Here is a 14,980-nt window from a genome sequence, read left to right as displayed (position 1 = left end):
AACTTTGGTACTGTTATAAGACGTGGAGGTTTACAAGGCCGTGGTCCTTGTGTGTTTGATATGCAATGGGCACTCACTTTCCTATGTTGAAGTGATGGCGAAATTTATCTTCAAACAGTGTCAGATAGGACTTTTGTAGCCTCATAATTTGGGTATTTATGAAATGAATTCAATTCTGTCACTCAGAAGCCAAACGATGAAGATGATGGACGGCCAACGATCATGAATGGAAGGTCGTGATGAAAAGGCAAATTAAAAATATGGTTGTGACTCCCATTTATGATGAAATCTAAACGTTATCTTCCTCTTCACCTTCCTTTCTTTACAGCTCATTCAGTATCAACGGAAAGAAAGAAGAAAAGCTTCGCAGATAATAATTCATCCGTACGTACTGAACTTGCTTGTATGAAACACCAATGGATAATTGGCTCCACTTCAGCCACTCTGTGTTGAAGTTTGAGCTCTTTTTAATCTGAAACACCAGTGAGAATCACTTGCTTTTCCAATTCTCTTTCTCACATGTCATACTACACTACTTTTCTTTGTCAGTTGCCATATCCATATTTTTCCTTCGATATAACTACGGTTAATAATTTGAACGATTCTCACCAAAATTAGTGGAAATTCATTCCCTGTAGAAACAAATTTCAAGAGTAGTTGTTGTATCAGTGTGCATGTGTAGTTCAAATTTAGGAAAAAAAGATTTCAGTTTTAGACTTTCTAGATTATAAAATCCATTAAATTCAGGGGAAAACTCTGGTTCGGTTTCCGGCTTCAAGTTATTTCATTTAATATTATGAGCAGGAATTGTTTTGTTTCTGTTGTATTTTTTCTTGACTTGGGTAAAACATGCAGCATTCTGTTTCCCGTAACAGAAATTTCCGAGAATGGAGCTTCCAAAATCATCTGCAAATGATGATAAAGATCAGCGAAGATCAATTGAGGTGTTTGAACCGAAAGCAAGTGATGGTGTTGGACAATCGAGTAGTGTTAAACAGGAAGGATCATCAAAAACTGCCGCTTCCAATATCAGTAGCAACAAGGACTCTATTAAGAAATGGATGGCGTTTGAAAAAGAAGCGAGTGGTGGCAAGACGGAATCGAATGGGACTAGTCTCGAGACGAAAGGGAATCAAATATTAGCAGGAGCTAACATAGCTGAAAGGACGGCGGAATGGGGATTCGTGGTGCAGAAAGACGTCGGAGAAGGAAGTTTCATAGCCGTTAGTGGTGACCGGGGCAAAAATTCATCAGAAAGATTTGCAGTGGATTCCACAAGGACGTCAGAGGAATCAGAATCCGGGGCCGTTCCGAGAGTGTCTCAGGAATTGAAGGAGGCTTTAGCGACATTGCAACAAACGTTTGTTGTGTCTGATGCTACAAAACCAGACTGCCCAATTATGTATGCCAGCAGTGGATTTTTTAGTATGACCGGTTACTCTTCCAAGGAGGTCATTGGAAGGAACTGGTAATCATTGTCCTTCATCTATAATTTACATATAAAATAAAAAATCAATATATAGTCTTTAAACTTATGGGTGTTTGTGGTTGGTTTGCAGCCGGTTTCTTCAAGGTCCGGAGACGGACGGAAACGAGGTGGCCAAGATACGAGATGCGGTGAAGAATGGGACGAGCTACTGCGGGAGGCTGTTAAACTACAAAAAGGATGGAACTCCCTTTTGGAATCTTCTCACTGTCACCCCTATCAAAGATGACAGTGGCAAAGCCATCAAATTTATTGGGTTAGTCTTCTAATCTTCTCATGCCCCGTTCTCTCTTGGAACCAATTAACCCTCTTGTTGGTGATTATATTGAAGAAAACTGTGATACCTGTTATATGAACTCCCCAGTCGAATCATCATTTGGATGCTTACAGTTTTGTTGGGTCTTTTTCTTTTCCTAAACTTACTGAAGTCCAGGTTTTGGTAACTAATACTCTATTATAGTTTATAAATATATACAATAATTTGGGTTTTTATCATTTTCTGTTCTTGTAAACCGTTGTATTTGACTATTTTCTACAAATTATATACAATGTTTTTTTTCTAATGACATGTTCAATTCTGTTTTTGCAGAATGCAGGTTGAGGTCAGCAAATACACAGAAGGTATAAATGATAAGGCATTACGGCCAAACGGATTGCCCAAGTCGCTGATACGGTATGATGGTAAGCCTATTCAACCCCACTTTATACAGAACTAGAATTTAAATCCATTTCTAACTATTGACTTTCATGTTCATGTGGCAGCTCGTCAAAAGGAGAAGGCTTTATGTTCCATTACAGAGGTGGTCCAAACAATGAAACATCGTCAATCTCACAAGCCAACTGGAAGTCTTAGTACTATTGAAGATCTTGGAGAGCACGAGAAATTCAACCTTGATTATGCTTTGCCTAAGTCAGTTAATACACCTGATAGACAAAGTCCTCATATTGATAACACAAGGGATATGCCTCACACGAGTTCAGTTCAGGAAGTTGGCAAAAATTCTAGAAAATCGGGGCGCAATTCTTTTATGGGGTAAGTCTTTTTTGTTCAACATTACATTGCATTATTATGGCTACAGTGATGGTAACAATAAACTTTTGAGGACTTTTCAGTGTGTTTAGGAATGTTCTTTGTCTTCTATACAATTTTCAATTTGTGCTAAAAATAAGAACTATGATCGAACTGTTTGAACTATCAAAACCTATGCTTAACTTTCTGTATGCATAATTAGCATTATATATTGTCCAGCTTCTGGGCTTGCATGTCTGTAGATACGTTACTCAAATCTGCTCAATAAGTATCAGATTGGATAAGCATAGTAACATTTTCTGCAGGCATAAAGGGAGGTCTCTAAGCTTTCCAGTAAAGCATGAAGCTGAACGAAGTAATGCACCTGAAGTTTTAATGACTAAAGACGTAGAGCGTACGGACAGTTGGGACCATGCAGAAAGAGAGAGGGATATTCGTCAGGGAATTGATCTAGCAACCACATTGGAACGCATTGAAAAGAATTTTGTTATCACAGATCCAAGGCTTCCTGATAACCCTATTGTAAGACTCAAATGTCTGATTACGACCTGTTTTTTCGAAAACACAAGTAACGGAAAGCAACTTGTGTACCTGGATTTCACTTTGATTGGTACTGTATGTGCAGATATTTGCGTCAGATAGCTTTCTCGAATTGACAGAATATACACGTGAGGAAATTTTGGGAAGAAATTGTCGGTATGAATTTTAATGGTCTCTTTTTTGTTGAAGATATTTGTATGAACATGAAATTCTAAAGTATTTTACTGAACATGTTAGATATAGATGGCATAAATTTTAAGACTTCCGGAAGGTAGCAGAAATAATTTTACTTTGGAATGGCATTCAAAGATTAAGACTGGCGAGTCCTTTTAGGGAAACCAGTTTACCTATTCTGCTTGATAATAGTTTTAATTAGTGAAGGTAGATCCTTTTTGGTGTTGGTTTGATACGATTTCCTTGTGACAATTGATTGGCAATTAAAACTTTTGGGCTTATGGATTTAAGTTGATTCCTTTTCCTTCTCTCAAACTGCAATATGAATAGTGGTTAATATTAAGCATAAAAGAATTTATTAAAATTATTGTTGCTATGGTATCCTACTAAATTTATGGTTAATTCAGTGTCATTGTTTCATGTCAATCAGCATAGCTATTTGTGCATACTTGCAGTAAATTCAATGTCAATTACTTTATATGAATCAGTGAAGCAAATTGTTCATAGTTGTGGTAAATTTAATATCATTTGCTTTATATGAATCAGCACAGCAATTTGTTCATATTTACAGAAAATTCGAGGCCAATTTTTTTATATGAATCAACAGAGCATTTACTCTGCAAAATCACTGAATTTTCTCATCTATTCTCTGACATGTACCAGCTGTTATACAGATTAAAAATTCTTTCAGCAATTCCTATACCATTTTAATTTGATTTTTCAATTTACAGGTTTCTTCAAGGACCTGAAACTGATCAAGCAACTGTCCAAAAGATAAGAGATGCTATTAGAGAACAAAGGGAAATTACTGTTCAGTTGATCAACTACACTAAGAGTGGTTTGTAAAAACTTTTGATTTTCATATGGTGCAAATATACTATGAACTAGGATTTTTTTTTTCTTAGTATGTTTTAACTTTCCAAGTGTTTTACTTCACTTGAAGCTTAGTCAAAAGTTCCATATTGTGTATAAATTCCTTTTGGAGGTTAAATTATGCTCATGGAAGTATATTTTTATAGTTTTGTATTTTTCATCATTATGATTTTGTGACTTGCAGGAAAGAAATTTTGGAACTTATTCCACTTGCAACCCATGCGTGATCAAAAGGTGGCTGTGGGATCCTCATTCCAGTTAATTGTTTTCATTTCAATGCAGCTGGGTTGTATAATCTCTAACTTTACATTTGGAATTCATTATTAATTTTGCAGGGTGAGCTTCAATACTTCATTGGTGTCCAACTCGATGGAAGTGATCATTTAGAACCCTTGAGGAGCCGCTTGTCAGAGAATACAGAGCAAAAAAGTGCAAAGTTGGTGTGTATTTTTTTTTTTTTTCTTTCCCTTTTCTATACATCAGTTGCCATTGTTGGATAATTGCATGTTCAATAATTGGGTTGGCCAATTATTATAAGTGCTTGTGGTAAATCCATGTAGTCTTGAAAAGTGTGTTGTGTTTCTTTGTTAGGTTTGCACTTTGCACATCATAGCTCTTCTTAGTAATTACCTTTTAGTGATAGTCAAATAATTTAACTTGCTAAACTAATGTATCATTTCTAGCCATATTAACAATCACTAATAATTTGAAATGGCAATGTAAGGAAAGAGGCCCTACAATGTAAGATTTTGGTCATAAATCTTTGATTGTCTTAAAAGGGAGTAGAAGTAAACTACAGTTCTAATTGAAATATATCTATTTCAACACAAGAGCTTAAAATGGAAGTTCAGTTCTTCTCCCTTGTTTGTTCTGTGGAACTTTTCTAAGCTTTGCTATGGCTGTTACTGTTACACTGGCACATAGAGACAAAAAAATAATGAAGTACCAAAATAACAAGTATTAATACAAGGATTTGTACATTTTCATGCGGATAGTGTAATAATCATAAGAGAACAGAATGGTTCTGATGCGTGAAACGTTTTTGTTTTTCATTAGGTCAAAGCTACTGCTGAAAATGTTGATGAAGCTGTTCGAGAACTTCCTGACGCCAACTTGGTAAGGTACTCTTTTTGCTCTTTGTTATTAATAGTAGATAGCTCATGTCTTTATCATGGTTTAAAAGAGCACAAGTATCGTCTGTTTGTATTTATTAAGTGTTAAATATAAAGAAAAACAGATACCAATTAGATCATGCTTTCATTCTGTGGATCTTTCAACAACAATTAAGCAGAAAAAAATTTACCACATTCAAATATGCTTGTTTCTGAGATCCTACTAATGTTTACAATAAGCCGACTTTACATCCTGCAAAAAGTTCATATGTTCTGCTTTTACAAAGATTTTTGATAGCTTATAAGTATTTTCATTATATAGGTCTTTCAACATTAATTAAATCTCATAACCATTTCTTCACTATTATTTATCACAATGATTTGATATATTACTGAAGGCCAAAACCAAGCTATTCTTGAGCAATTTCATTGCATCTTAGCTCATGCAACTGAAATTTATAATATTTTTAGAGACCAGAAGACTTGGGCGATCCACTCTCGGCCTGTTTTCCCACGGCCACACAAAAAGCACAATCCTTCTGGATAGCGATAGAAAAGGTACCAATTTGTAGAGTAAGGCTCCTCATATAAAATTCTTGCTTGAAAACTTCATCTCCCATTGTATTAAATTATATAATTTGATGCTATTTAGATTTAAATTTACAGCTCTCTCCTCCTTTATAATATCTCCATTTTTTATTTTTTTTTCTTTTGGGGATAAACTATTTGAGCTTCATAGATCACTGGACGTGGTGAAAAAATTGTCTACATCATTTTAAGCCGATAAAACCCTTGGGTTGTGGTGATACTGGCAGGTAATTTTTCCCCTCACATGCTAGTATCCCTGAGATTTTCAAATTATGTTACCTTGATTTCCTTAACCCAACAAATGATACACTTGTGAAAATACATACTCCTCAAAGTCTCAGTATAATTTTTTTATATTCAATTGATAACTTCTAGTGTCATTGTTTCGTGAACTAAAATTTGAAAGTAGATCAGAAAGGTAGAAGGGGTTTGGGGGAGAGCCAACCCAAAAGAAATTTCAATAAGTTCCTTAGCGGGGATTGAATGGAGTCTTTATGGTGAAGAGGGAAGAAGAGATAAAAAAAAAAAAAAAAAAAAAAAATGGATTCTGTAAGGTTTAAATAATTTTGTTTTTTCAAACTTGAATAAGGAATCAACATTCAGATTTAAGTTTAAAATCCTGGACGGTGTGGATAAGGCGCTTATTTATGCCTAAAATAGTAGGGTGAGTTTCTAGGTTCCTGTAATACTTGTGCATGGAGATTTACTTACATTCAAAATCTTGTCTCTCATATCTGCAACTAATTACTAAGACTGTTGTTTATACTAAGTCAGTGGTACATAAATTAGAGGTTTCTATTCCTGCTTAAAATTCTATGGTATTTGTTGCAGCGTTCACTGGTGGAACGCAGGAGACTGGCGAACTGTATGCTATGAAGCAATGGAAAAATCTATAATGATAAATCGTAACAAAGGTCTGAAATATAGTATGATCAAACTCAACTTTTAAATAAAAACTTTAAAGAGAAAAAATTGCTTCATAGTGCCAATTTTGTACAAGATTAATATTTAATCTTTGTTCTGGTGTTAGTGCACCGAGTATGCGCTGAAAGGGAATCATGTCATTACTCGATCATCCTTTCTTCCGACACTCTATGCTTCCTTTCAGGTATTCTTATGTTTCTGTCTATATCTCATTTTCATAGCACTATAAAACTTTGCTTACTCCAAATGAAAAAGAGAAAAATTTAAAACTTTTGTGCACATTTTTGTTGTCATAGTTTTCTTGTTGATGTTTAAATGCTTCTATACCAAATCAAACTCAACTAAGCTCAATCTTGAAGTAAATAGGGGAGGAATGCTTCGTTAGAGCCCAACACCTAGTTTAGTTTGGTCCGTGTTATACATGAAGGAGGCTGTTAGAGGAGCTTAATCTAAGTTAGGCATACTGCAATTTTGCCTATATGACCTTTGTAATGATAACATCATAAAGAAATATTTGTGTGTCTTTATGACTTTCTCTTAATTTCTAGTGTAGAATATCTTCCTATTTACTTATTTTGTCAATGTGGATGCTCGAATTCTGCAATTCATGCACCTTTTCTCTAGTTGGCATGAATTTTGACAAATTCTATGAGGCTGCTTTACCCTCCTGGTTTGTCTCTATAGCTTCAGTTGTAGAAAACAAAAGAAGGGTGGAAAATAATAAAGTTCAACCAACCTAAATTTTAGTGTAGAGTAAAACATCAGAAGAGGAAAAACATATGCAGACATGTGATGAAAGTCAAATGAGGAAAAAGAAAAGGGAGAAATAATGCATATTACACAATAATCAATATTGCAAGTCTTGATTCCAACCGAAATAAATCTCTTATCTATGTTGCCGAAACCTAAACTAAATAGACAATGGAAATCTACCCTAGGAAAAAAATCCCAAGTAAAATGGAAAAGAAATTTCTTAAATAGGTAAAGAAGGTATTCACATCCTTTCTCTTTGAAACTGAGAGATCCTGCGACTGTTATCTGTTTTATGTTTATATTGATCATCAATCCAATACCCTTAATACTACAATTTAACATATTTCATTAGAGTCATATCAAGAAATTTTCTTGTTTGGTTTCTTAAAATGACTTAGTAACTGCAGTAATAAGTACTAATGTCTCTTTATCTTCTCAGACTCCTGCCCACATATGTTTGATAACAGACTTTTGCTCTGGTGGAGAGTTATTTGCTTTACTTGACAGGTAGTCTATGAAGTTATTTAAAGAGGAATCTGCCAGGTACTTTCATCTGTTACCTTTGAAGGTATCTGATTATTTCTTGTTGAACGACCAGAAACTCTGCTAAAGATATACTTTCAATACAACTTAAAGCAAGTTATTGAAGTATGTTGCTTGCAGATGACTGACCTAGAGAAAATTCAATTACTTTACATTTATTCTTGCTAGAGTTTGCTGGAATTTGAGACTGGCTGTTTAATATTGTTTTCCTTTTTCTTTTCTTTTATTTTTCTTTATGTCTGAGCTTATTGTCCAGATATCATGCCCTTGTTATGTTGTACCATCTTGATAAATATCTAACAATTAGTACTTCTCCAGGTTTTATGGTGCAGAGGTTGTCATTGGCTTGGAATATCTTCAATGTTTAGGTATTTTGAGCTCCTGAGAACTATATTTGCTTTTTGTTCAGATAAATTCATTGTGTTATGTTTCCTATATCATAATTTGGAAAAATATCAAGTTATTTATGTGAGTTCGTCACTGAACAGTAATCATCTTTGTTTGAAGTATTAGGAAAATGTCAGAGTCCATATTTTCATTGGATTCGAACAAAAAGATTTTGCATCATTGTAAAAAGGAAGTGAGAGAGATGGTCTCCAATGGCTTTTAGAAGAAAATCTGTGCATGAGAAGTTTTGTTGTAAAGTTGAGTAGGAGATATCAGCTAATGATGGAAGTGAGAGACATGTTCTCCAATGGCTTTAAGATAAAGAAAATTAGTTGGCTGCAATCCAATAATTTTTTATAACTAATTCATGTCATTAATCTTGTGCTTTTTTCTATTTTTGTTGGTGATGACCCTGCAGGAATAATTTATCGGGACTTGAAGCCTGAAAATATTTTACTCCAGAAAGATGGGCATATAGTATTAAGTGACTTTGATTTATCATTCATGACGTCCTACAAACCCTAAGTATGTTACCACGTTCCTGTTATTGTTTATATTTTCATTAGGATATGCACTTTGTCTGTTTCCTGAGTTATGTTCCCTGAGCATGGATAATATGAGTTAGCTCAATTTATCAACTGTTTATTGGAGGGTGTTCAGTTGCCCTTTTCTTGTTACTGGTATGCATGAAAAAGATGATTTTCCTTTTAGGAAGGTTGTTCGATAGCAAGACGGACACTTCCTTTTAGTTATACCGATATAAATTGCATGATTTGTAGGGTACTACCTATATTATAGCTTTTGAGGTTTCTTATAGGTGTACAAAGTCTATGAAATAAATCTTGCCCATGCCAGGGTTGGAAGGTTTATGTTTGCTGGATTAAAGTGTGTAAAAAAATAACTATCTTTATATAGTCATTCTTTCTCCAGCGTTGCAAGGTTATGAAAAGGATTCCTTGTAATCTCTTGTCACCACAGAATGTGCTTTTGTCATGTCTACACATAGAATTTGCAAACAATTACATCTTTCCAGAATTTCCAATCTACTTTGATACTTATCAAATGCTTAGAATGGGAACTATGACTACCTTTACAGGCTATAAATTTTACTACTTTTGCAGATTATTAAGCATCCACCACCTAATAATAGGAGAAGATCCAGGAGTTAGCCACTGCCAACATTTTTGGCAGAACCAGTTGTAGTGTCAAATTCATTTGTGGGAAGTGAAGAGTACATTGCTCCTGTAAGAGATTCAATTTTTCCCAGAGCTTATGCATTTCATGCTATTTGTGATACTCTGTTAGCTTGTTAATGTCCATTTGCTTCATCTGAAATGGAAGGTTTAGATAATATTTGCTGCATGAAAACTTTTTGTCTAATTTGGTTTTTGAAATTCTAGCTAATAAATATTAATTGTTCTTTTCCTGCTCTTGTTTGTTTCTACAATCTGCATTATCATGTATTTAATATTTGTTATTCGATTTCAGGAAATTATTACAGGTGCAGGCCACAGCAGTGATATAAATAAAAAGGCTCTTAGTAAGCACTCGCTGAAGCTGAATACATGATATCATGATCGTTTTGTGTTTCCTCTTCTTGTTATTTCTTTTAAATGATATGTTTCAAAAATGCTAGTCTTTTAAATGATATGTTTAAAAAATGCTAGTCTTAGATTCATCTTACCTTCTAGATGTGGGAATTTAAATATTACTAGCTTATATTTGTGCTTTGAATTCATTTTATGTCTGGTATTCAGTTATTTTTTTGTATGAGATGCTCTACGGTCATACACCTTTCAGAGGTAAAAATAGACAGAAGACATTTGCCAACATTTTGCACAAAGACCTCACTTTCCCAAGTAGCATTCTGGTAAAAATCTGCCGCCTTTTAAGTCGGTTAAAATTATTCTCTTGTTATTCTGGTGAGTCAGTGGATATTGTATACATGCTCAAGATCTTGAGGTTTGGTCAAAATATGGATAATCTCTTGAACTTAAATTGATGAATAGTTAACAATGGAGAACATTTAACAAGTGAGTATTAACCAAAAACTTCTTTTGGAAAGGTAGCGGATACCTTCCTGAGAACATCATGGCTACAAAGTATATTGGGTCTAAATTTTCACTGCCTTTGATGGAAATGTGTACCAGCTATAAGTTTTAACTGGCTCGGAGATGTCAACATGAATTTAGAAGTGATTGATGATGATGAACGGGGGCTTCTCTTCATTGAACTTGCCAAATTAGTATTCCATTTGGGCAGAACATTTCGGTTTCATGAGATGAGCAGGCAACTGATGTTAATTTGCTCGATGTTTCATTCCAAGTCAGTCTTGTAGGTAGACAGCTGCTTAATTTGTTGTTAAACAGAGATCCCGCAGATCGTTTAGGATCAAATAGTGGTGCCAATGAAATTAAACAACATCCTTTCTTCTGCGGAATCAATTGGCCTCTGAAGATCATGGCAAGAGCTGGGGTCCCCAAAGCGAAAATTTCAATACTGAGGTACGTAATGTTAACTTTATATTTTGATCTTGTTGATCAAATAGGATTTATTTTAGTATTGATGAATGTTATTATCATATCAGGTCATGGAAGGAGGTGAGGCAAATTGATCGTCAGAACTTGAGCAAATTTGCAGTGGTGTTCGATGATGATCGTCGCCAATCACAAGATGAAAACTACTTAATAGGAACGTCGACATTATATAGTGAGAAGATGAGAAGTTCATCATCAACTAATTGGGTTCCACATCCACGTACGGGGATATATTTTCTGCAAGGGCAAGAATGGGTGATGGATGATGTGCCAAAAGGAGCAGCTTCTTTTGGGCAAACTTATTGGCTCAGGGTTGACGATGGTGTTGAGTAACTAGACCCTACTGGTGATCATCCCACACTGAGATTCCAATTGCTTCCATTCCATGCAAGCTTTTAAATCTCAAACGTTTCTACGTTAAATACTGTAACATTTGTCGGGTTGGTAATATTATTCATCGATATTTGTTCAATATTGAAACCCCAAAAGTGACTAATCCCTATTGGCTATTGAAGAGATGTAATATTGGCGTATAGTATTAAGGGTTTGATCATAAATAGTATGGCCTAGAAAGACTGTGAGACTTATTATACGTAAGTCATGGCCAGTTTAATTAAATGTATAACAAGTTATTATTATTATTGAATATGTTAGTTTATCTATTAAATTCTTGCTAATTATTTAGTATATACTTGCCCGTGCTTGTTTAGGAGTTTGATATTAAGATATAGGGTTATTGTCAAACACAAGGTGGACAAATAGCATGGTTTGCTTTTTTTGCGGAATTGAACCATACCGTACCAAAAAAAAATTGTTGTACCATATGTAAATATTATGTAAATTTAATAACCAAACCATATCGAATTGAAAATTTTGGGATGGTACAATACGGTTTATCGGTTTTTAGTGGGAGATTTTTTGATATTTTTAGGGGATTTTATGATATTTTAAAGGGCTTTTAGGAATTTTAAGGGTATTTTGGAAAAAAAAAATTAAAAAACAAAAAGACAAATGGTAAAGTACGATACAGTTTGGTTCGAATAAACCAAGGACTGAAAACCTTACGATACCATATAGTTCTTAGAAAAAAATCGAACAGTTTTTTTAGTTGAAAAACAATATCATTCGATTGTACACCTTTTTGTCCACTCCTATCAACTAGAGGTGGAACAAATGGACCGGGTTAGGCGGGTCAACCCTAACCCGGCCCGCAATGAAGAGTTTCAACCCGGACCGCTAATAAGGTGGGCCAGGTTGAACCCAAACCGGTAGCAACCCCCGGGCGGGCCGGGTTGCAAAATGGAAACCCGCAGACCCGCGGGTTGCTGTTTTGTCCTTTCTAAAGAAAGGACCGCCAACCCGTCGAGTTGACCGCGGGTTGGCTATTACACACCAATGGCCAACCCGCCGGGTTGACCCGCGGGTTGGCCGAAAAAAAATAGAAAATTTTATTTGTTTTTTCAAATCACCCCTTTACCCATGAAATATAGTCGTTTTATAGCTGTTAGAGGGGTCTTTTTCGTCATTTTCTTTTCCCATTTTTTTCTATAAATTAGCCTTAAACTCTCATATTTTTCTCACAACTAAAATTCTCTCATTCTCTGATATTCCCTAATCTCTAATCTCTCAATAATTCATTTATTCTCTTAATCTCTTTGTTATCAATTTGCTCGTATTTTAATTTTTATTAGTTTTCGCAATTTTCAATTCATATTTCCAATTTTCCAAATTCCAAATTCCATATTCCAATTCTCTTTCTTTAATTTTTATTTCTTCTACATCAATTTTTTTTTTTCAATTACAATGGATTAATTTTTATTAGTTTTTGCAATTTTTAATTTATATTTCCAATTTTCCAAATTCCAAATTCCATATTCCAATTCTCTTTCTTTAATTTTTATTTCTTCTACATCAATTTTTTTTTTTCAATTACAATGATGAAGGAAACTACTATCCTAGTCCTAGTCCTGCTGATTTTACTAAAATAAATGCAAGAGGAGATTCAAATAGTCCCGCTTTCTCATTTCAAAATCCGATACACCTCAAAATATGCCCCTGATTCCAACAGCTCCCGTGGTTCTAGAAGTCGTCCTCATAATCGTCGTCCTCATCCAACTTCATCTCAAGCTGAGGCGGGTTTATCAACTGTCGTCGAAACCGAAGACAGACACACATCAGACGTTTGGGCGCATTTCAACAAGTTTTACGAGACAAAAAATGGCGTTCAAGTCAAGAAAGCAAGATGCAAATACTGTGGAAATATTTATAAAGCTGATTCAGGTAATGGTACTAGTACTTTAAAAAGGCATGCTAATAAACATATTAATCAACATGGAAATAGAGAAAGCAATCAAACTCAAATAACTAATATGGGTACTACTTGGCATTATAATTGTGATGTATATAGGGAACGGTTAGCTTTATATATTGTTGCAACTGATCAACATATTAATATGGCTGTAGATAAATATTTTGAAAGATTTGTTCAAAATTCATTTTTTCCAGGATTTAAAAGTTATTCTAAAACTGCAACTAGAAATGATTTAATAAAATTGTTTTGAAAAATGAAATTAGAATTAAAAAATAAAATACATAGTTGTCATGTTAGTGTGGCTCTAACTGCCGATATTTGGAGTGGTAGAGCTAAACAAGATTATATTTGTATGACTAGTCATTATTTTGATAATGAATTTAAATTAAATAAATCTTTATTAGGATTTAGATTAATGGATGTGAATCATAGTGGTCAACAAATTTATAATAAAATTGTTAAAGTTTTAGAAGATTATGATGTTCTTGATAAAGTGATAAGTTTAACTTTAGATAATGCAAGTGCTAATACTACAACTATAGATTTTTTTAAAAGTAATTATCGTTTGTGTAACAGTTTGAAGTTTTTTCACCAACGTTGTGTATGTCACATTATTAATTTAATTGTGAAAGTGGTATGAAAACAATTAAAAAAAATATTGATAGAATTAGGGCTTCTTTAGCTTGGATTACTAGTAGTAATAAAAGAAATGTTGAATTTCAAGACGCTTGTATAAAATCAAATATGTCTCATAGAACTTTTACATTAGACATGCCTGTTAGATGGAATAGTACTTATTTAATGCTTGATTCATGTTTACCTTATGCTAATATAATTAGTTATTTTGTAGCAAATAACTAATTATATTAGAGGTCCTCATTATTTGGTAGAAAATGATTGGCAGATAGCTAAAATATTTCATTCTTTTCTTAAATAATTTTACCAATCCACTTTACAACTTTCTGGTGTGCATTATCCTACTAGTCCATTGGTAATACATACAATTATAAAAATTTCCGAGTTATTTATAAAAAACAAAGACAATGAAATTTTAAAGGCACCAATAAAGGCAATGGAAATTTTTTTTTTAAAATATTGGGAACCCATTCCTTTTCTTTATTGTTTAGGTGTTATATTTGATCCTAGAATTAAATTAGTAGGTTTAGAAAATGGTTTTGACAATTTATGTGAAAATTTACAAACCGAAGCATATGCCAATCAAATAGGAGAGGTAAAAAATAGTCTTTTCGAAGTATATTTCCAATATGAAAGCAGGTATGGGAGCCCGTAAAGAGGCGAAATATCTAGGGAAGCTGCATCAGAAGAAACAAATGAAGACTTCTACTCATGGGGTGCACTGAATAGGCCGAAGAGGACCCGAATCTGAAGCACAGCCTCCTCTTCAGAAGCACCACTAACAACAATAACAACAACAACTAATGTATTGTCCTCCATGCAGTCGCAAAGTAATTAGCTTCAACAATATTTTGCAACCCCCGAAATGTTACCAACAGATCCACAACAAAGAGCCAACTTTGATCTCTTAGACTATTGGAGAGCCAGAAAATATATTTTTCCGGTATTATCAAGACTTGCCTTGGATGTTTTCGCTATTCCTGTCTCAACCGTCTCATCCGAACAAACATTTAGAGCAAGTGGAAGAATTTTAAATGAAAGGAGGACTAAACTTTCTCCAAAAATGATTGAAGTCCTCACATGTCT

General features: G+C 34.1%; 1 protein-coding gene across 2 annotated transcripts; it reads left to right on the top strand.

Moving 5' to 3' along the window:
- Positions 1-107: 107 nt before the first annotated feature.
- Positions 108-6,030, top strand: LOC116142152 (phototropin-2-like). Of its 2 annotated transcripts, none has more exons than XM_031427585.1 (13): positions 108-384; positions 856-1,468; positions 1,560-1,742; positions 2,076-2,167; positions 2,249-2,519; positions 2,822-3,038; positions 3,142-3,212; positions 3,962-4,068; positions 4,288-4,337; positions 4,439-4,543; positions 5,160-5,219; positions 5,687-5,773; positions 5,955-6,030. In XM_031427585.1, exons 2-13 carry the CDS (start codon positions 888-890, stop codon positions 6,000-6,002), a joined length of 1,872 nt encoding a protein of 623 aa, XP_031283445.1. In that variant the 5' UTR covers positions 108-384; positions 856-887; the 3' UTR covers positions 6,003-6,030. The 2 variants fall into 2 exon arrangements, with proteins under 2 accessions (XP_031283445.1, XP_031283446.1); XM_031427586.1 differs by having other exon boundaries at positions 5,160-5,224.
- The last annotated feature ends 8,950 nt before the right edge of the window (positions 6,031-14,980 follow it).

This window comes from Pistacia vera, unplaced genomic scaffold, assembly GCF_008641045.1.
Source record: "Pistacia vera cultivar Batoury unplaced genomic scaffold, PisVer_v2 Contig405, whole genome shotgun sequence".
Taxonomy (NCBI): Eukaryota; Viridiplantae; Streptophyta; class Magnoliopsida; order Sapindales; family Anacardiaceae; genus Pistacia; species Pistacia vera.
This window is presented reverse-complemented; position numbering and strand designations above follow the sequence as displayed.

Excerpts from the sequence above, each read along its gene's own strand:
- LOC116142152 (XM_031427585.1), top strand. The coding sequence starts at position 888 with ATGGAGCTTCCAAAATCATCTGCAAATGATGATAAAGATCAGCGAAGA. Across the intron at positions 4,544-5,159 it reads AGCAAAAAAGTGCAAAGTTG|GTCAAAGCTACTGCTGAAAA; the intron begins GTGTGTATTTTT and ends GTTTTTCATTAG. Across the intron at positions 5,220-5,686 it reads AACTTCCTGACGCCAACTTG|AGACCAGAAGACTTGGGCGA; the intron begins GTAAGGTACTCT and ends TAATATTTTTAG.